We start from the raw sequence: 22,412 nt of genomic DNA on the forward strand, positions 1-22,412 counted from the left end.
AGGTATATCGATAGTGCACTAAGAGTTTGACTTCGGAAAACAGAGGACGTTCGTTGAAAGATATGAACTTTGAAGCACCTAAAACGAAGAATAAATCCTGTAACCCATTGAATAATACGACGACGTGTAGTGCATTTATTTGGGAGTCTCTGTAGCAGATTTGTACTCACTAGAGAGATCCTTAGTGGCCCCTTCTCGCCCCCCCCCCCCCGAGTCGCATATACCCCCTCGCATGTGGCACCGATTGCAGGGCACCAAAGGGGATACAAATAAAGGCAAATGGCAAAAAGTGTAATGTGGAAATTTGTATCTTTTTCAATTTTGCGTAAAGCAACAGCGGGTGCCGAGCCCCATCCCACCCCCTCCACCCCATCCCTCCATTCTGCCTCCATCTGTTGTCCTTGGGCCTCTGACAGGTGTGCGTGTGCGCGTGTGTGTGTGTGTGTGTGTGTGTGCGGGATTTCTCTGCCTTTGGGCTTTTCCTTTTCTGCGCCCAAATGTGCGTAAGAATTTTTATGAGCATTGCGTTTTATCCACTCGCATTTCCCTCTAGAATTTTCCTCCTTTACTCGTATTTCCTTCTCGAATTTTTTATGATTTTTTACTCTTTTTTGCAGGCAGCAAAACTATGTCTAACGCTTGATTGCACTTTTCCAGCCACCCCTCCCCTATCGCCCCCCCTTTCGGAAAGCCTATTATGCCATTTTCTGTTTGTTATTGTGTCTTCGCTTTCCTTTAGTTTTTCCTCTTTTTTTAAGGGGGTTTCCATTCCCCCCTCCCCATTTTTCTATTGTTTTTTGCTGTTGGTTTCTGGTTGTTTTTTGTGTTGTTTTTCTAGGGGATGTCCTTGCCAAATGTCTAGGTTTCGTTCGCTGGGTGGTTTTCCAGTTTGGGAGAGTCTGTGGCCTGGTGGGGATATCACTTGTTGTGGTTTGTCGCGAGGGAAACTTGATGAGAACTCCTTAAATCTGCCCTTGGAAGCACTTTCTAGGGTATGGAATTAGTGGGTGGATTCACACCCGATAGATCGTGGCAAAGTTTCGGTTTTTTGGTAGAGGAAAATCAATAATTTCTGATAGAATTTTGCCCCATAATTAAAGATTAATTTTTCACACATTTAAAGCATTTCCCCTCGATTTTAAGACTGTTTTCGCCTGTTCTTAGAGACTGTTTTGTTGGCCTCTTAATTCCATGGATAGAGTATTTGTAGAGCTGTGTATTTATTGACTCTCGCCCTCCCGCCCCCCCGCTCTCCCTCTCTCCCTCCCAAAAACATTGAATTTTTCACAGGATGCTGCTGTTCCTCGGGCCCTACAGCTGTCATCTGTAGGCTGTAATTTGTTTGCTGGTCTCCACTTCTCCCCCCACTTTTGTCACTTCTCCTGCCCCGCCCCTGCCCCTGCTCCAGCCTCTGTTCTCCAATGCGTGGGCTGCTTTCAGCTGCTTCTTGAAATAACAAAAGCACTTGCCCGACTACTGAATACTGAATACTGAATACATCTATTTGTCTGTGTGTGTGTGTGTGTGTCTGCCCTGCCAGCGCGTATCTTTTGGGGATATTTTTGGCTATCTTTTTGAGCTATTTTTAAACGCAGCAGCAAAGGCAGCGGCAGCGGCAGCGGCAGCAGGCAAGCGTCTTGTTTTCCAAACAAACACAAAAGATACAAAAATGATTTCTGTTTAATTGCCATGACAGACGAGACTTATCTTTCAGGGGGGGGGGAGCGGAGGGCGGGGGTTGGTTTTCGGGGTTTTATGTTCGCTGCTTCCCTGTTTTGTTTTTTGTTTTTTTTGGCTCTAAAGTAGATAAAAGATACAGAGATACTTTTGGCAGTCTGGAGTTCTCTTTTTTTTAATTAGCCATCATTAAGTTGGCTTCACGCAAAGTTTTTGGCCAAGAAGCAGGGTGGCAATAAGAGGGCTAAGATGCGAAAATGCCTGTCAAAATTAGCAACAAGTTTCGTGGATAATGTGGATAATGTGGATAACCACAAAATGCGGCAGAATGAAAGAGATTTGGCGCATAGAAAGGGGGTGGGGCGGGGCGTGGCGGGGCGGGGGGGGAAGGAAAGAGTCCAAAAGAGTTGGTCGAAAGTAGAGAGAAAGAGAGAGAGAGAAACTGTAAAAAAAGTGACTTAAATGAGCGAAAAAAATACAAAAAAAAAGAAGAAAAAAAAGAAGAAAAAGAAGAAAAAAATAAGAAAAAAAGAAGGAAAAAGAAGAAGAAAATTAAGAAAAAAAAACGAAACAAGAAGAAAAGAAGACAAAAAATTACGAAAAAAAATATACGAAAAAAAAATAAGAAAAGAAGACAAAAAATTACGAAAAAAAAGAAGGAAAAATATTAATCAACTTTATGGAAAAAAGTTTGCTTTTCTTTATAGGAAATCTCTGCCTCTTCAACCTCTTTTCTTTCTACATCTACCTCTCCCTCCTTTTTTCCCCCTTCTTTTCTTTGTCTCTCCCTCTCTCCCTCTCTCTTTCTTTTGCGGCTCATTTATTTTCGTTGCTAATTTTTGACATTCTGTTGCTCTTCACAAAAGATATTTCTACGAGTATTATTATTACCCTTTTTTCTTAAGAGGGTGTCTTGATTATTAGAAAACTTTTGTCAAGCAGAAATAAGAGAACCTTTAAATGCCTACCGATAGATCTGCACACCGGTATTTGGCTAGAGAAATGATTTCATAAATAAAACAATAAATAATACTACTGGTAGAATGATAGAATTACGAGTGCTACGAGAATACGACCCCCAGAAACACGTTTGGCAAGCGATAAGGAAAATGTTAGAATAATCGCTAAAAAAAACAATTTCTATAAGAAAAATCACAGAAATATCGTAAGAAAACAAGTTTTGATGGGGAAAAAAGTATAATTTTTACAAGTTTTCGAATCGAAAATGTGTCCATTTCATGGGATTATGCATAGCTTCAAAGATATCTCTCTATAAATGAAGATAAAAAATCATTCGTTGTAGAGAAAACCTTTTCTCCAAAGAGATTTGCAACAAAAATAGCTTCAAGCATGGAAATTTCCATGACTACTGGCACATCATAGGAATAGCTTTTATAGGAATAAAAACTTCCAACTTTTGGTAGAAGAAAAAGGAGTTTTCGACTCCAAAAATCTATGGTTTCAAGGGTTTATTTCTTATAGAAAAAATTAAATATATCTTCTTAAAGGGGTATCCCCATGTTCGGATCTCTGTATCTGTGCGTGTGTGTGTGTGTTTGATTCTTTTCGGGCAACTTTTGTTAGCATCTTAATATTTATTTGTGATTTGTTTTTGTGTTTTTATGGGTCCGACACGGACACGCGTTTTCTGCTTAAATTCACAAATTGACAGGCGGATTTGATGGCTATATCGTATGTGTATCTGTATCTGTAGCTGTCTGTAAATACGTGTATCTATTGATATATTTTTTGGCTGGTTTCGCACTTGCGGCCATAAATTTGCTTGATTTTCCTGCTAATTGACAGTCTCATGAGAGCGGAGCAGAGCAGAGCAGATCGAAGCGGAGTGCTCAATTAATTTCGGTGGCAATTGAGGCACGTGTTGCGTGGAGGGGAGCGAGAGTGGAGTCGTGTGGAGCTGTGCATGTGGCGTATACTTGATAATTGTTGACACTTGTCACACACGCGCCCGTCACAGAGGCGGCAGGCAATGCAATCGGAAAGGGAATGATGATGGAAAGTGCTTCGTGCAACAGAGGGGGGAAGTGGTTTGCGGAAGGAAGAGTAAAGAGAGAGAGAGGGAGAGAGAGAGAGAGAGAGAGAGAGTCAGGGCCAAGGGCAGTAGAGGAGAAAGCCATTGAAAGGCCCAAAACTCTAGAAAAACAAAGAAAATTCTTTCAATAATCAATATTTCGAGGAAGAAAGGCAGGAAGGCAAGCAGCAGGATCGGTTAAAGCAGTGCATTAAGTGGTTACACACACAAGCAGTGCAAAAAGAGTAGCTATGTGTAGGATGAGCAAATAAAGCAGTGCAACAGGCAGTCATAAACGTACAAAGCAGTGCAGATTGCAGTTCGCAGAATGCCACTAAAGCAGTGACTTTTTCCCGCGACCTGCCTGGCGCCTGTCTCCTCCATCTCTCCCTCTCTGACGCCCCTCTCTCTCTGCCTCTGTCGCGCCGCTGTCAATCATTCGTTGGTGCCACTGGTCTCGATGGCATAACCCACTTATTAATGGTTTTCCAAGTGTTCCATCACGCGTTACGCATTACGCCAGCACCCATTGGAGCCTCTCCAATGACACGACGTCGTGACATTTCTCTCTTGCCACTACCCAGGGGGCGGGGGGTCTTTAATTTCTTAATAAACTTCAATCATTGATTGGAGGCGGCAGGGCTTGACAGCTGCAGGCCTCCGCCGAAAGTTGATGAACTTTGGCTCCGCTGAAATTCAGTGACCTCCGCACAATAGACGCCGCTCTAAATAGACTTCCTCTGCTGCACAATGACTGCCAAACTGTGGGCGAAAACAATGCCCGGGAAAACTCTGTTAGGGGTGGGGGGGAGCCTCTGTTGATTGTGGGTTTAGTTTTAAAGTCACAATTTTCTTTTCATAAAGTGAGTCGTCGTTTCGTTGTTGGCTTTCAATGGAGCAGGCTCCCCTCCCCACCCCCCCCCCCCCCCCCCCACACACCTCCCGTCGCAGGCGGTGGGTGCTGGTTTCTGCCACAACAATTGCGGCGTAAAAGCGTGAAAATGGCACACACACACACACCAACAAAAAGGTGAAGGAAAATGCCAGGTTGCAGGGGTCATGGAAAATTGTCACACGGGAGGCAGGAACTTGAGTTCCAGAGTTCAGGAGACTCCCCCCCCCACCGCCCCTATCTTCCAGGAACCAGCTTTTGATTTGAAAAGAAGTTGCACAGTGGTTGGAGACGAGTGAAAATGCGTTTAAATTATGGGTAATTTATGCACCTGGCAACCCTGGACGGCCCTGGACAGCCCCCTGGACAGGTCTTTGGACACTGTGGCATGCGATTTTCTGTATATTACGTTTATGAAAACGGATGTTGCCGCTTGCAGTTTAGTGCACTTGATACCCCTGCCACATGCCACATGCCACATGTGTGGCAAGCGCGTGTTTTGTATACTAAAAAAAGGTATACCTTCGGTCCAGCCTGCCTTGGGCCCCTTGCCTTTCCGCTGTGGCTGTGGCCTGTGGCCCGTGCCTTTTGTGTGAGATTTGAGTCCGAGGGCAAGGACCCAACCCGACGTCCGTCGTCCGTCGTCCGTCGTCGTCTTCTGGTTTTCACAAAAGGAGTATCCTTTTGCCTTTTCATACACAGACACAGTATATGTGTATATGTGTATCCTTGCCGCATTGTGTGGCGTTAATTGAATTACTCTTGTGGCAAGCAAAATATCATACTGCCACAGAAAATTTTAATTTCATTTTTCACTCAGAATCCAAATCCGAATCCGAATCCGAATGCGAATGCGAATGTGATTTTTATTTGATTTGATTATTCAGCTAAAACGAAAGAGGGAGAGAGGGAGAGGGAAAGAGAGGAAGAGGTAGATGTATCTGTATCTCGCTTTGTCTGCAGATTTATGCAGATATATTTCGCATTTTTTGTATTCATTTTTTTTTAATCTAATTTATGCTTACTTTGTATTTTGTATTCGCTTTTCGAATGTGAAAGGTGTTTGAATAATTGTCATGCCATTCACAGAAAAATCACAGAAGAATCACAGAAGAATTATTGAATTTTAAATAGAAATTCCGTTCTTTATTGGCTTCACGGGCTCCAGAAAGGAATTTCCAACCTAAGCTTATGATAATCGAACCAAAAACAGTATCCCCCCTCCTCGTTTTAGCCAAAATGCTCCCGCCATTTACGTGTATGGAAACTAGAATAAAATAACTAGAAAATAATCCAAAATACTCTCGCAAAGTAATCCCCAAACAAAGCTACCAGGGATTCTGTTGCCAAATACTTTCTTTGTAAGCACTCTCCCACACAGGACACTCCCTAATTGATGGACAGACAGACACACAGAAAACGGGTTGTTCAACACTAATCTCTGACAAGGTTTCCCAGGGAGCCAGAGAGAGTCAAGTGCCAAAGGATTTGTACTGCCAAAGTGTTTAATAAAAGGATAGAAAAGTACACAGAATGAAGAAACAAAGACAGGGATACCCTAGGAAGGGTAAAAGATTGATTCAAAGATGGAAAAACAAATGCGAAAGGTAGCTGTACTCCGTTTTTAGGCCTGAACAGTGTTGGAAATGACTGAAAACACTTAAAATTATTTTCTTACAGCAATTGATTTTTTTTTTTCGTTTAATTTTTTGTCCAAAAGATAACTTATTTTGTCGAGAAACTTGGGAAACTTTTGGTGGAAATATCTTTGGAAATATACAAATTTTAAGAAGTATTTTTTGTACTTCCAAAAACTTGTTTTTTCTGTGTAAAGTTGTAGTCGAGAAAAGCTTGGAAAAAAACGAATCAAGAATATATTTTTTTATAGGTTTTCTTTTTTTTTTATTAGGGGACTCCAAGCCCTCTAGAAATACCCCCCAAAATACCCTCTAAAAAGGAAGGGACACCTTGTCTGGGGCTGTCTGAATTTTGATCTTCTGTGGGGAGAGTGGGGCTGCCAGCGATTTGTAGCACAAAGCTTGGGGAGACACACCGTGTGGACACCACATGGGGCATCATGTTGATGCCAAAGCAGAGGTATTTTTTGGCCACTACCAAGAGGTTAAAGGGTGAAGGGTAAAGGGCGCTTTTGTTGTGCATAAAATATGTAATTCAATTTATATACTTTTCTGTTTTCTTTGTTTTTCTCGGTTTTCAATTAGAATTTCAGATAAGTCCCGACTTTGAAGTCGAGTGTCACCACAAGTGCCACGCCCCCCCCACCCACGCCCTCACCCTCGCTGACCTCTGGGCAGTGACTGTTTTCCATTTCCCTGGGATTTCCCTCCGCCTTTCAGGAGCACATTAAACTTTGTTGAGGTTCCCTGGAATTAGTGCAAACAGACGCATAAATAACGAAACACCTAAGACTTTTCGTATGCCCCATGCCGCGTGCCCCGTGCCCCATGCCACCGAATGGCTGTGTGTCTGTGGTGCTAATATCTGCTTTGGTGGCAGCATTAAATGCAAATCTCCCTCCGCATTGATATGCTAAGCAGATGCGCGTCTCTGTCTGGGGCATTCGTTCTATGCGAAGCCACGGGGGGGGTGGGGGTGGGGGCATGTGCCACACACACATTCGACTGATTTAGATGAGGATTTAGATCTTTAGACATTCGGTTTTCGGTTTTCGGTTTTCGGTCTTGCGTATTGCATTTTGAGTGGGAAAACAAAAATAATCTTTGATTTGGAGGCAAAAAAAAAATGCCCAAAGGAAAGGGATTTACAAAGGATTTGAGGGTAAAGCAAATTAAAATCACAATACGGAAATTGTTATTCGATGGAAATCTCTATACATAGAGGAGGCCATATATTATTCCACTGAAACTAAAGATTTTTCTTCAATTTAAGGAAGATTTTTACTGCAATGAAATAAATAGTGGATAAACCATTTTCAAGTGGGTTTGGCTATAAAATCTAGAGCAGAGCAGTATCCACAATTTCCTATGAAAATTCACAATGAAATGTATCTACCAGGGACCGCAAATAATAGTTATGATTTATTATAATAAAAAAACCACCAAGAAGAGTGGGGAAAATAGACATATGTTATTTTTTACGGCAAATTTCAAAACCGAATAAACTTTTATTTGCAATTTTTTTTTTAAATTTTTTTAAATTATTAAAATTAATTTAAATGATAAAAATTAAACAAAATAATAATAATTTAAATAAATTTAAAATATAATAACAATAATTTAAAAAAATTTAAAATATAATAATAATAATTTAAAAAAAATTTTAAATCTAATAATAATAATATAAAAAATATTTAAAATATAGTAATAATATTTAAAATTTTTTTTAGATATAACAATAATAATCTTAAAAAATTTAAAAAAATTTAAAATATAAAAATAATAATTAAAAAAAAAAATTCACTAAATAAATCTTATATCTTAATTTTTTCTATAAAAATTCTAATCGTTACGGTCCCTGGTATCTACCCTAAAGGTCACTAAAAACCCCAATGAAATACTAATAAAACCCATTCGTAGATCTATTAATACAAAATATTTCGATAATTTTCCCATAAAAAGATGCACTCTCTTGGTACCTTTCGCTGCTTCTACAGTTACCCGATCTGCCTCCGATGATAGCCCCTAGCCCATGCCCAACCATAGCTCCTTCGTTTCACACTCTCGTATTGCCATTTTCCATTTCGCATAGACCATAAAAAACACGCAAGAAAACATTCCCCAAGAACCACTTTTTGCTAGCATTCCTTCATAGACATTACTCATCATCTCTGCCCCTGCCCCTGCCCCTGCCCCTGCCCCTGGGCTGCCTTCCCATTGGAATTTCCACGGGTTTCCCATTGCCGTACCCGCTGCTACCAAAATAATGGGATTCGTGTTATAATTCTTGGATTTTGGCCAATGAATGTGTGAAAATAGACAAAACTTATGCTCTGCATTGGAATTTCTGTTTGTTTTCCTTGATTTTCCCCACTTTGGCCACTTGTTTTTGTGTGTGTGTGTGTGTGGGGGTTTATTTTTAAAACATTTTACCAAATGTGGAAAGTTCTGTGGAGGAGTTTTGCCTTGTGCCTGGCTGCTTGATTTTCCTGGCCATAGAGTCAAGTGGCAGCAGGACCAGGAAGTTTCCTCCGTCATTAGGCCAATTGAAAAGTTTCTCCCGTCTTTTTGTGTGCCTGCCCCCATCCTCCATCCCCCTCTCCCAATGATGACCCAAATAATGAAGAGAGCATCGGGAGAGAAGAAAAGCAGCTTTTCTGTCGCTCAATTGAGTCAAATTTTAGTGGGGAAAAACTAAGCAAGTGGCCGAGAAAAGAGAGGGGGGTTCGGGGCAGGGGTTTGGGGGGGTAGATATTCACACAATTTAATTAAATTATGAGGAAAAGTCGGTTTGAAGTTGACAAGAACTTAAGTTGATATCAAAAATGTTGTAGAGCAAATTAGGAATGAAGTTTTGTGGAAGACAAAGGAAATGTTTGAAGAAAATTCGAGGCGAAAGGAATTCGATTAATATGAAAATCTCTTAAGGAAGGAAATATTTTGTGGAAATGTAGGAATTTACAAAGATATTGAAAGCTCAGGGAATGAGAGCTAATTATTCTATGAAATAAAGAATTTTAGACTTGCTTTTTACTGAAGAAAAAACTACTACATGGAATATTATGGGGGAAAAAAAAACAAAAATATAATAATTATAAATTATAAAATAAAATATATCTATCAAATTTATAAACCTTTTAATAAAGTCATAAATATGCTCTGAAAATAAAAGTTTAGGTTTAAAGAAAGAAGTGTCTCGCGCGTCATGCAGTCGCGCCCTTCGGTCACTAGGAAAGTACTTGAAAAGTGAATGGGAAGTTTCCTTTGGGATACGTTGTTGTTGTTGAATAAATATCTCTATTGTTTGACTAAAACTTTCATCAGAATTTTTGCACTTTTCATCATTTTCAGATCCATTCAAATTCGATTATAATCATTCCAAGGAATGTCGCTACCCACCTTGCCGGCCTTTTAGCTACCTTCCTGGGGAGGCAACCTGTTTCTCACTCTTTCTTTCCCTCTTTCGCCCCCCCAGCTCTTTTCGTGTGGCGCCTTCTCCTGCCACTACTATTATAGCCCCGTTTAATGTCAGGCCAAGGCAATTATTAATTCTAATAAACCGTCCTTCGAAGGTAGATGCCTCCAGCCATTCCAAGGCCTCTTCCTGCCATGCCAGACCCTTCCTGCATCCCTTTTCCCCCGTGAAACCTTTCGCTAATGATATAATTTTTCTTCAGTTAACTAATTGAATACATTTGCTAAAAGACGAAGAAGAAGGCGTTTCCAAATGGTCGAAGGGGGGGGGGGGGGGGGGGGTTAGATTGGCTGTATCTGTGTGTGGGGCATAGATGGAGTTGCCACCGCTGGGAGGTGGAACATGGAAACACATGGCAGGAGACGACACACACACAGACACACACAAAATGGCAACAAAGATTGTTAATAATGGGAAACAAGCGTAGCTACTGAAGTTTCCACTCTCCACGCCACTTGAGCGCATTCGACAGGAGGGGGGAGGAGAGGACAGGAGGATGCCCCACCATCGTGACACCATGCCTTGCCCCCCACTCCCCCTTCTGCTGGAAGAAGTTAATTTGCAGAGACGGACGGGCACACGCAAAATAAAGGCAAGAGCACTAAAAACGGGGCAGAGTGCTGCGGCGCAGGTTGTTGGTGGGGCATGCCACACACACACACACACAGGCAGGAGGAAAGTAGGCGAAAACCTAAGACAGAGACGAGCACACAAAACGACATTCCCGTGGCAAATGATAGAGAGAGAGAGGGAGGGTGGAGAACGGTGGCAGGAGTATGCCGTTGGGTGGGGATGGGATGGGATGGGATTTTGGTGGGAGAATGAACGCATTACAAATTCCATTACTTTGAGCAGCGAACATGACCTGATTTTTATGTGTATGTATGTGCCTGTGTGTTTGTGTGTGTGTGTGCGCGCGCGAGTGTAGTGTATCTTCGTGTCCAAGTGTGGGTGAAAGATTCTGCGGGAAAGAAATTAGGCAGAAAGACAAGAAGCGGCAACAGACTGCCACAAGAAGGCTTACACTGAAAGAAAAGGAGCGATACAAGAAGTATAGAAAGTGGTGTCAGAGATTCATCAGTTATTATCGGAATAAAACCGATTCAATGTTTCCCCTGGGGACGGCCGGCTCCTGGTTTTGCATTGTTTTTGCTGCGTTTGGAGAGCAGAGCCGTCGCGACGTCTCAATTGTCTTATCTTTTGATCTTCATTTCGTCTGCAAGAGCATTGCTGCTTGCATGCCATAAAACCACCACTCCAGCGATTGCTTCGTTTCATTGATTTCTTGCTCTCTCACTCATGCGCCAGACTCGGCTGACCCGAGCTTTCGGGTCTTGCTTGATGGGAGAGCGAAGAACGAAGTTTGCTGTTGTGCCCAGCAAAAAAGACCCGAGGACAGAGCTCCCGACTCGGCTGACTCCGAGCTGCGCTGCCGACTCTTGCATTTTTGTTGGAAGTTTCTGTTGCTCTCTCGACGCTGACCGCGACTGCATTCCTTCTCTGCTTCTGTCTATGGCTCTCTCTCTCAGTTACAGACGCGATCAATCATGTTCTAAGCTCTTCACAGTGGCAGGCAGCAGCATTGCTTTCATGAAGGGAATTCCTTGTTGAGGAAAGAAGAAGACTGTACATGGGGCTCTTTAGGAGTCATTCCATGCAGATTTTGAGAGATCTTGTGGTTGGAAATGTTTTCTTTTAGAGGGGGAAAGAGGCTACTCTTTAGGGCTAGGGCTGCCGGTTCTAAAAATACTTTGTAGTTGCTTTTCAATTAGTTTTTCGCTCAGTGGATTGTTGTGTGCGTGCGTGCATATTTGAGACACGTATTGGGCAGGGCTTCTCACACCACCCCCTCTTTCGCCCCTGTCCGCTGCTCTGCTGCTGCTCACGCCTTCCTGCTGCTGATGCTGATGGGCCCCTCTGTCCCTCTATCACCCCCTCCTTTTGGCCAGTATATCCTTCGTTTTGGCCACTTGTCGAGTCACGTAGCAAAAAGTTTTAAGCATTGGCACTTGCGACGTGCAATGGCTACCTCCTGCCCTCCTTCTCTGCCAACCCCCCCCCCCCCCCCCCCCCCCTCTCCTGTTAGACACTATCCATCGTACTCTTTCCTTTGGCTATCACTCTCTCGCCCCACCGCCTCCCTCTCTCTCTCTCGCTTTTCTGCCCATCTTTGGGGCAATCACAAGGCAATAAATTAACAAAAATGAATGGATATATGGGGTTGGGGGCATTCACTCGAGTGGCTTCCACACAACTCAATCTGCTGTCGCCCCCCCCTCCCCCACCCCCTCTTGTATGTGTGTTGTAAGTAGAGTAGGCCTCTCAGAGGGGCGGGGGGTGCTGGTGGCAGGGTGTGTGCTGCAAAGTGCAGTGGGTTATTGGCGCACTTTTATGGCCGGCACAAAAATAGCTTGTCGCACGATTTCTGTCGCCTTTCTCATGCCTCATTTGGTGCTGCTCTCGACCTTTGCCCCTCCCCCTATCCCTCTCGACTGTCCCCTTTCCATAGCCAGCCGTCCCTTATCGTTGTGCTCCTTTTTGCAGGACATTTTCACAATGAAAAGTGTCACAAGTTGGGCGGATGGCCCCCGAAGGCAGCTGCTGCCTGGGTTCACAGTGCACTTTATTCAATTAAAAAATATCGAGAGGCGGTACTTGAGGAGGGACAGAGGAGGCTCCTTCGACATGCAAATTGTTGTAAATGTTTGGCCAAAGGCAAATTGTCCAACCAATTATGATTGTCATGAGGCAAGACGGCTAATGGGAGGCGCAGGCGGATAAGAAAGAAGGCTTCAGTGGGCACAAGAGGCTGTGGGGGGCACAGTGGGGCACGGGCGGAGGTAAAAGTGGTCTCCAAAGGTTTTGCGGATTGTGGATCGATTGTGGGAGACACACTGACACAGTTTTTCCTGCGCAGCTTAAAGAAAATGAAAGGAGAATTGAGAAATCCAAAGGAAAAATACCTTAAAACAAAATCTTTGAATACAGATATTTTGTACTTTTCTGTCAATAGTTTTGCCCTCAGAAATCAGATTTTCCCATACAAAATATCCCAGATATCCCAAAATATGGATTGGTTCAACAATATTTGCAGCCAGTGCCGCCTGAGGTTTGCATCTTCCGACAGCATCGATCTCAAGAGTGCGGCAGATACGTACAATACCATTCGCAGTAGAGATGCTGACGAAGAGGAGGATAGTTGGTGGTGCTGGTGGAAAGTGCCCATGTTTCTATTGATCTGTGGCTGCGTTATCATTCTCTTGTTGGCATGCAGCAACCTCTGTGAATATCTTGCGTGGCTGGTGAGAAATTTCAAGGTCCCAGACCTAGTTTCCGATGTCTGCGATTTCGAAGAGTCCAACCGGTGCCGGGAACCTCCCGTTACATCAGAGAGAGCACCTCTGAGAAAGGAAAAAAAGAAGGAGAAGTGCTGCTCTTGTTGTGGTTAAAAGAAGAAACATCAAAAAAATTTAAGAAAAACTTATTTAAAAAAAAATTATTTTTAAAAAAGTTTTTGAAAAAAAAAATTATTAAAAAAATTAAATAAATACGAAAATAAAAAGAGTATTAAAAATAAAATATATAAAAAATAAAGTATATACATATATAAAATATATAAAAAATAAAATATATAAAAAATAAAATATATAAAAATAAAATATATAAAAAATAAAATATATAAAAAATAAAATATATAAAAAATAAATAAAAAATATAAGAAAAAATTTCCAAAAAACTGCTGCTGACAAAAACAAAAAGTTAAAAAATAAATATTAAATCGAAAAAAAAATAAAAAACAAATAAAAAATACAAAAAAAAAAAATAATAACAATAAAAAAAAAATTAAAATTAAAAAAAAGCAAAATAAAAATGCATATTTTCTATAAATCAAAATTAGATTTAAAAAAAAAATGTTCTCCACAAATTCTGTTCAAAAAGCCAGATCCCGAAGGCCTGCAAAAAATAAACCACATTTAGGATAATGGAACCAACAGGAGGTTTATCTATGTAAATGTGCTACCTGTTCCTGTTCTACCATTCCTGATAGGAATCCACGGAAATTTGTGTCAAGGTCAACAACTGTCAACCCTTTTTCCCCCCTTGAGAGTCTTTTTGTAACTGGAAGACAATAAAATGACTGTAGCTGCAGGTCTGTGAAGTGTATCTGCCACAGAAACTTGCATCTTTGCATCTGTAAAAGTATCTGTTTCTTTTGTTTCCTCTGTTTGTTAATTAATATTGAAAAAGCAACCCAAAAGTTTAGTCATGCAACACACGACTTGCACGTCTGGTACTTTTTGCACTGGCAGCTTGCAGCAGCAAGAGAACTTGCCTCATCTAACCTTCATCTCCATTTCAGGCCCCGAGACTCTAGAGTCTAGAGTGAGAGTCTCTTCTGGTGTTTTCTGGTGTTTTCTGGTGTTTTCCGGTGCTTCCTTCGTGCATCAATTAGTGGTTTCATGTTTGCGGATGACAGGCAAAAGTTGCACTCAACAGATTTACACGTACATATATCAGAGATTGTCTGTGTGTGTGTGTGTGTGTGTGTGTGTTGCATGTTGCATGTTGTATGCCCTGGCACTCAAGGATTATACATTTTATGCGCCTCTCCGTCGTTCATCAACGTCTTGGCTGTGTTCTGTCTTCATCTTTGGGTTTTCTTTGCCAGCTTTTAGTTTTGCTGTTTTTTTTTTCGTGCTTCTTTTTCTTTGGGTTCTTTTGCCACCTGGTGTTGCAACACTGCCTGTCGGTCTGTCTGTCTGAGACACGAGTGAGTGTCAAATGAGTAATGCAAATTGCAATCCACAGAGCTCCGAAAGGAGCTGCTGCTGCCAAAGGATATCCGCCACTAAAAGGAGTTTCGTCTCGTCTCGTCTCGTCTGCAGTCGAAGGGTAACCTGCCAGACATTTGCATATGTACGAGTATGTCTCTGGCTTTGATTCTGTTTCTGTTTCAATTGCAGTTCTCTTCAGTTAGTTAGTCACTCACTTTGTTGCAGGATGGCAGGCAGCAGGCAGCAGGCGGCAGGCAGCAGGCAGGCTCGAAGCAGCGGCGTTTTGCAGCTGTCATGCATATGGAAGTAGGTCGTAAATCTCTGCCACTTTTGGGGGCTTATGCCGTGCCACGCCACGCCAGTATGTTGCAACTGCTTTTGCATATTTGATGAGTGAATGGAGGGGGGGCAGCGGGGGCAGGAGGGCCGGCTGTATCGTGTTATTAATAACTGCAAATTGCCATAATACTCCTCCGTACTCCTCCTATGATTTGTTGAGTGCCGCCGCCCTGCCTCATCGAGCCACACACACACACGGGAAAATGGCATTGCGAGAGCTGTGGAAAATATGAGAGGGCTGTGATTTAAGGGCGAATGATTTTCCTGATGGAAACTAGTGGCTTTTCACATGATTTTTTCTTACTTCTTACAGGGAACCTATCCACACAATCAGAGAAAAGATTTCAACCATATTTCAATTAAAAAATAATAGATTTTGCTTTTATTCAAACATACATTTTTTTTAAAGTATTTTATCTATGAATTAAACGCTTTAAAATAATTATAAAATATATATAAAATTTATAGAAAATATTTGTAATTTAAATATTTGATCTAAATATGAAAATATTTAATTTAAATGGAAAATATATTTAATCGTTATATGAAAATATTTAATTTAAATACTATTTATTTATTTATTATTTGTTTTTTAAATGTGAAATATTTTTAAATAGTTTCTTTTTACAATTTTAAAGTTTTTTAAATTTAAATTTATTATTTCAACCATATTTCAATTAAAAATTCTGTCTTTAAATGCAAAACGGTGAGAAATTTAATATGAAAATATTTAATATAAATGGAAACTATATTAAATCTTAATATGAATTTACACATTATTTATTTATTTATTATTTGTTTTTTAAATGTGAAATAGTTTTATATAATTTCTTTTTACAATTTTAAAGTTTTTAAAATTTTTAAAATTTAAATTTATTATTTTAGTAAATATTAAAAATTGTAAATCTTCTTTCCTCTTCTTACCCATGCATATTTTAATCATCTATGATACATTTTTTACCATTTCAATAAAACTAACTTTCGGTAATTTTCGTTTCAGGTAAGTTCCGTTTCTGGTCAAAGTCAAGCCCTCCATCAACGAGCAGCACTCCGCACCCCACTTCTGGTAAGCCTTTTCTTTCAATCCCCCATTGTCAAGGACAAACATGAAACAGATAACATAACAGAGGACATGAGAGCCATACGATGGTCTTGGGCCATAACCGACAGACAGCCGCGGCGGCAGTCAACAAACCCATTAATGTGCCCCATTTATAAGCAACTCCAAAATGCCCCTCATTCTCGCTCTCCCTCGCTGGCATTGAAAAAACTTTCATTATGACATTTTATTGTCCTGGCTGCCCCGCCATTTGTGTTGCGCCTGTGCCTGTGCCCGTGCCTCTTCTTGTGGCAAGACAGACATTGACTGCCACTGGCACTGCTGATGTTTCTGCCTGCCAGAAGGAGACAATGACAATGATGATGGCAAATGCTTGACGACCGCCAGACCGAAGCCATCATCGGAGAGAGGCAGAAGGGGGACAGGCGGACAGGCAGGACAGCCTCTGTGTGGCAATGTCAAATGCTCAGCTTTTCGTGGGCGGCGGTGGCAGGACATCAAAAACAACTAGAAAATGGTGTTCCTGTTGTTTTTCCAGTGCGCCGCCAAAAACACCAACAACTGGAAAAGTTTTTCCGGACCCCCCCCCATATCCCATATCCTCCACCTCTGTTATTGTCTCTCGCTCTCTCTCTCTCTCTCTCTCTCTCTCTCTCTCTGTTTTGTTTGTGTTTGTGTCTCTCTGGTTTCTGGTTTCTGGTTTCTCTGTTCGTTTTTGATGGCCTGACAATGGCGTTGATAATTATTATTAGTTTTATTTTATAGAACTTTCACAGTAGTTCGGGGAGTCGTCCATGTCTAATGCGACCTTTGAGAGAGTTGAACAGACAGAGACAGAGACAAAGAGAGAGATGGACAGACAGAGACAGAGAGAGGCCGGCCAAGGGACCTATGCTAATGGAAGAGACACACTACAATGTTTTTTGTGTGTTTTGTGCAATTTGTTTTTTATTTATTGTAGAACTTTGTCATTTCTCTTTGTTGGAGATTGACAAATGAATTTATTTTTTTTGTGTTTGCTGATTTTCGCTAATTAGATGAACATTTTGCACTCAAATGTTAAGTGAAAAGTTTTGGGAGGCAAAAAGAAAGGACAGAACACGAAGGAGGAGAAATGTTTGGCAGAGAGACAGAAATAACAAAAAAAGATGACTGCAAATTGTACAAATTTTTTAACCGAAAAAAGGAAAAATCTGGAGAACGAAAAGGGAAAGAAAGGGGAGTGTAATGTTCTCCTTGACTCTCTTGGGATCAGGCATTCTCCGGCCTTCAATTTCGCAAAAACTTTGCGATTTACTTTTGAAAACGGAAAAATTGGTGCTCCCGCTTTCGTCTTGCAAAAAGAAAAAAAGAAAAGACTTATTGAGGCCCTAACATTTAAATGACGCCATTACCAGGACCCTGCAGCTTGTGGCTGCTTTATAAGGAATACTTTTTCGTAAACCAACGTCAAATTTTGTTTTTGAATGCAGCAAAACTTTGACCGATTTTGTTATCGAAACATATCGGATGTTGTGCATCAGAAAACGTGTGAAAACAGGAGCCCCTTAAGAGGAAAATGGAATGTTTTCGGGCGGAAAACGGAGAGTCTGTTCTGCCTGATTATTCATTAAGAACTCGTATGCCTTTCAATGTTCTTGAGTTTCTTTTGTGAACTCTTGCATTGTATGCCATATAGTGCCATAGTTTTGCACCTTAAGCGATTTCCTTTCCTCCCCCCCCCCCCACTCCCCACCCCACACCCACCTGTGTTAATCGTTAACAATTCTAGAAGTTTTTCTTAAGCTTTTCCCAAGTTGTTTTCACAAAGCAAATTCAATGATCCCACAAAAAATATATATATAAAAAAAAAAACAACAAATCTTCGCGGAGAAAGCAAGCTTTTCCGTAGCGACTTTAAACTTTGGCTTTTGAACCGTGTGGAAAGGAACTTTGCTTGTTATTCGAGGGAAAATGTAAGGAAAATTTATAAGAAGAAAAAAAAATAATAATAAAAAAACGCAAAGTTTGTGCAAAAACCAAACGGGGAGACTCTCTCTCTCTCTCTCTCTCTCTCTCTCTCGGTGAAAACTTCTCTATTTTCCCTCTTTATTTCAATGTGAAAACTTCTCTATCTTTTAGGTGTGCGTGCGTGTGTGTGTGTGTTTTCTTCTTAATTAAATAAAATGCAATTTAAAACCGTTGATTGTGCAATGTCCCACTCGAAAACGAAAATCCCCCTAACAACCTAAAAAACAACACCCATGGAACGAGCCATGGCAATGGCAGGGCAGCCATAAGGATGCAAGAGGCAGGGTAAGGGGCAGGGTAAGGGACAGGGACAGGGGCAGGGCCAGGGACAGGGGCAGGGACAGGGACAGGGACAGGGGCTGGTGTAGGAAGTGGTTTGGTATTTCCCTTTTGGAAACTCTCGAGCCGCTCTGCTCCGCTCACACATGAGCTGATTATGCGGCATGCCACACCGCCTACTTGCCTACTTGCTACTCCTATTGCAAGGCCCCACCTAACGCCCATTGAAAGACGCTCCTCCGCCCCTGGGTGCCCTGTAATCCCCCTGTAGTCACCCTCAATGCCCATTACTCTCTGCTTACACCCATTATTTCCCCACCTACCCCCTCTCCCCCTCCCCCTCTCTCTAGCGAATGTCTTAAGCAACTTGCGCGGTCGTTTAACTTTTGCGACGGCGATTAAATTTCCAAGTTCTTGGACTCAGACTCAGACTTGGAGACGGCCTCCGCCTCCGCGTTCGCCTCTTGACTGCTCTTTCCTCTCTCTCGCTCATTCTTATCATGTGTTTACTACACTGTGAAAGAGGACGAACAAGTGTGGAAGAGGAGAACAGAAGTGGCATGTGAGTGGTGGCAGAAAGAGAGAGAAGAGTCTTGATGAGGAATGAAACGAATAAAGAGCCCAAAAGAATGAATCAAGAAGAATGGCACATAAGCGCTTTAATTGAATTGTAATTGCAGCCAGAGCTCTTTCTTCTCCCTCTCTCTCTATCTCTTTTACTCCTACTCGTGCTATAGCCATCTCTTTCTTCTCTTCTGTGAAGTGTTTGTCGCCGATTTGGAATTGAAATCAAGGCGGAATGAGAGTCGCCCTGCCACTCCAACTGGTTTACCCACACACACACACACACACACACACACACACACACGTCACAGATAAAGACACAGACACAGCTGCGTACCGCCTGAATTGGTACCCCTTAAGCCACCTTTTTCCTGCCAGCGGAACCCCCTCTGTTGGCCCCTTTCCTGTCAGTCTCTAAATTTATCCTCCAACTCCGACTGCGACTCCGACTCCATCTCCATGGAAAATGGTGAGTTTTCCAAGCTGTGTGGCAGCAGTGCGGTGCATGCCAGGCATTTGGCCAATGCAGTTGCTGATTTGTGATTTACAGGGTATACCATTTAATGCGCGATATGATGATTCTCTTGAAAAGTGCTAGAAAAATGAAATTTATTTCAAAATTTTCACAGTGGGTGATCCCCGAAAAGTCTTTTTTTCTTTTTACTTAAAAAGAAGTAATATAAAAATATATATAACAATATCTTTCATCGGTTCGACTCTAAAATTCTTCCAGTTTCATCATTTTCATGGGTCCTTAATGGGTTAACGGTTATATTCAATTTCTTGGCTGCTAAAAATTAAGTAAAAAATAAGTATTATTGGAATATCTTTCATTGGTTCGGCTCTAAAACTCTTCAACTTTCATGGTCTCTTAAGGGTTAAGGTGGATTAAGGGTTAAATTCAATTTCTTGGCTACTAAAAATTAAGAAAAATATATAAATTCTTTAGATGATTTTTTTTTGACAATTTTGCAGAAAATAAATTTATTTCTTAAGCTAAAAAAAATTTAAAAAAAATTAAGAAAAAAATATGTAAATTCTTTAGATGATTTTATGCCAATTTTACAGAAAATAAATGTATTTCTTAAGCTAAGAGAAAACAATTTTTTTTAAGAAAAAAAAAACATAAAAAAACTCAGTCTTAATGGGATTTTTCCAAACCATTATAAAAGTAGTTTTAATAATCAATGTACTTTTATTTATTTATATATTTTTGTTGACTAGGTAAAAAAAAAAAAAAATAAATAAAAAAATATGATTTTAATGGTTTTCCCAGTAACATGTAATATTTGTAATGACAAAATACTTAAATAAAAAATCGATTTTATAGGGAAAAAAGAATGCAAGGAATGCACCAGTCTTTGAGTGAATGAAAAGCTCTTTCCTTGCCAAAAGAAATCCCCCCTAAATCCTAGGGATTTCCCCTTGCCATTCCCCCTTGCCTTTTCCATTTATTTAACAGGGTATCCCCAGGGTCTACATAAATCGAGTCTTTCAATTGGTGGGCAATCGGTGGCATTCCACAGCACTTGTTTTCTGTTCTGTTCTGCTGTTGTTCTCGCTCTTGTTGTGCCTCCCCCCCCCCTCCCCCACCCCCTCTGTAGCCCTCTCTTGGTTGTTCTTTGGTTTGTTGTTTCTGTGTGTGTTTGTGTGTGGCATGCAACATTGGCTGTTTGGGTTGATGTGCCCACTGGCAGTCCAGCAGTCCATTCCCCCTCCCCCCCCCTGCCCATGCCCCCCTGCTCTGCAGTAACTGGCTTAAAGGACGCTGAAGGTGAACAACAAATGCAATGGAAACTGGTTTTCCGTCACTCTCTGCCCCTGCCTCTCCGCGTGGCAACAACATTGTTGCAGTTACATTCACTGATTAGAACGTGGCAGGTTAAGCAATACCCCTGTGGCAAGGAACAACGCCCCCTCCCCCCCCCCCCCCCCCCCCCCCCCCCCCCCCCCCCCCCCCCACCCCTGTGTCCCTCCTCCGGCTGTCTCCTGCTTCCGCCTGTGGGACAGATTACATAAATTCACGTCACTCATACGCCACGTGGGCTCTGCTCTGCTCTGCTCTCGGATCTCTGTTTGTGGTTTCAGCTCTTCAGGGCTCTGTTCGCAGTTTTCTGCTGCTCGTTGGAGTGTGGCATCAGAGGCATAAAGTGTTGCTGCCCTGCCACTGCCACTGCCCTGTGGCATGTGTCACGTTGCAATTGTTTTTTGCCGTTTTGGTTTTTTTTGCTTGCCTTTTAAATGAATATTTCTCTGTTTCAATGGGAACTATGACTTTGAGTGGGATATCGGCGTGGATATAGACATATAGCTTTTATTTTTTTTTTTGGGGGGGGGGGGGTTGGTTATCCTAATTATTCCCCGATTCTTAGAGATATCTTTCTCAAAACTTATCACAGATTCAGAGACTGATCGGACTATATCTTATAGTTTTTGGAGGAAAAATCAAACGGAAACGAAATTTTTCTGAAATAAATTCTCTTACATTCCATTTTTCCAGGGTATCAGTGGCTTCGACAAAGCCACAAATATTTGTGCACTTTTCTTCACGCTTTTTTCCTTGTCCTCCCCCCTGGTCCCCCCTCTGGGGTTCAATCAATTTATGACCTGCAATGCGCGCGCTCGCTGCTGCCACCATTTGGCACATTACTCACGTGCTTTTATTGGCCATGCCACGCCCAGCCCTGCCCAGCCCTGCCCAGCCCTGCCCTGCCCCAACATTTAAGCCATTTAACCCTTTTGTGGCGCTGGTGGGGTGGGGTGGGGGGTAGCGGAACACTTTTTAATTTGCTTGCAGGAAGGCATGTGGCATCTGCCTTTATTTGGTTGTGCAACGGTGGATTGAGTTCTGACTTCTGCCCGAAGGAATCTATGCCCGAAATCTAAACAAAATCGAAGTCTTTAAGTCTCAAGGAATTTGCCTTCATTGATGTTTGTGTCGTCTTCGATGTTTATCCACAAAAACACAACTTAATTAAAACGGAAATAGTCCAGCAATTGCATTCCCTTCCACTCCACTCCCCTACCCTACCCTAGGCCCCCCCCCGTAATGCCTGGTATATCAATAATTCAATCAAAATCAAAACTTCTATGCATCATTATGCCATGCTGCCTCCCTCCCCGACTTCCCCCCGATTGAAGCCATAATTTGTGCATGTATTTTGGCTCGAGATATCCATTCCATTAATCAAAACGACAGGCAATTCCAAGAAAACTTGTGATAGAAGAACGAGAGGATGTTTGTGGTTTTAATGTGCAACGAATTCCAATTAAAAGTGAACTCCAGAGCAGTAGAATGTCTAAGAGAATGAGAGAAGTTGGGACAGGGGGAGGAGAATTTGTTGCATCAATTTCTCTGGAGAAGTAGATAATTTTTGCAGCCTGGAAGGCACCCCCAACTCTCTTCCAAAGTAGTCTCTTTTGTTTGTCTTAAGCAACAAGATTTTTTGGCCACAAAAAGTTGCAGCTTCAATCGGAAAATAAACTAAAATGGCAGGGAAATATTTGAAGAACGAAAAGGACCTGAAAGCAGGACAGTGAGGCGGTAGATAGAGGTCAAAGGGGGGCACCGGAAAAGGAAGTTCATTTTCTTGGCATCCTGGCGGCAGTCGAAGGCGGGTTCCGACTCCCCTTCGGCTGGGGGCTCTTTTGTCTAATTATGCAAATTTTGAT

At 41.7% G+C, this 22,412-nt stretch overlaps 1 protein-coding gene across 4 annotated transcripts in view; it reads left to right on the forward strand.

Moving 5' to 3' along the window:
* The window catches only part of LOC108151898 (cyclin-dependent kinase 14), a 111,104-nt gene that overhangs the window by 10,301 nt on the left and 78,391 nt on the right, over nt 1-22,412 (forward strand). For 3 of the 4 annotated variants that reach the window (XM_017280802.2, XM_017280805.2, XM_017280803.2), the window contains exon 3: nt 15,828-15,893. The exons of the other annotated variant lie outside the window; for it this stretch is intronic. In XM_017280802.2, coding sequence (XP_017136291.2) covers nt 15,828-15,893 — 66 coding nt within the window. The remainder of the gene's footprint in view (nt 1-15,827; nt 15,894-22,412) is intronic. 4 annotated transcript variants of the gene reach the window in all.

The sequence above is a fragment of the Drosophila miranda genome, chromosome XR (genome assembly GCF_003369915.1).
Source record: "Drosophila miranda strain MSH22 chromosome XR, D.miranda_PacBio2.1, whole genome shotgun sequence".
NCBI classification, from domain to species: Eukaryota; Metazoa; Arthropoda; class Insecta; order Diptera; family Drosophilidae; genus Drosophila; species Drosophila miranda.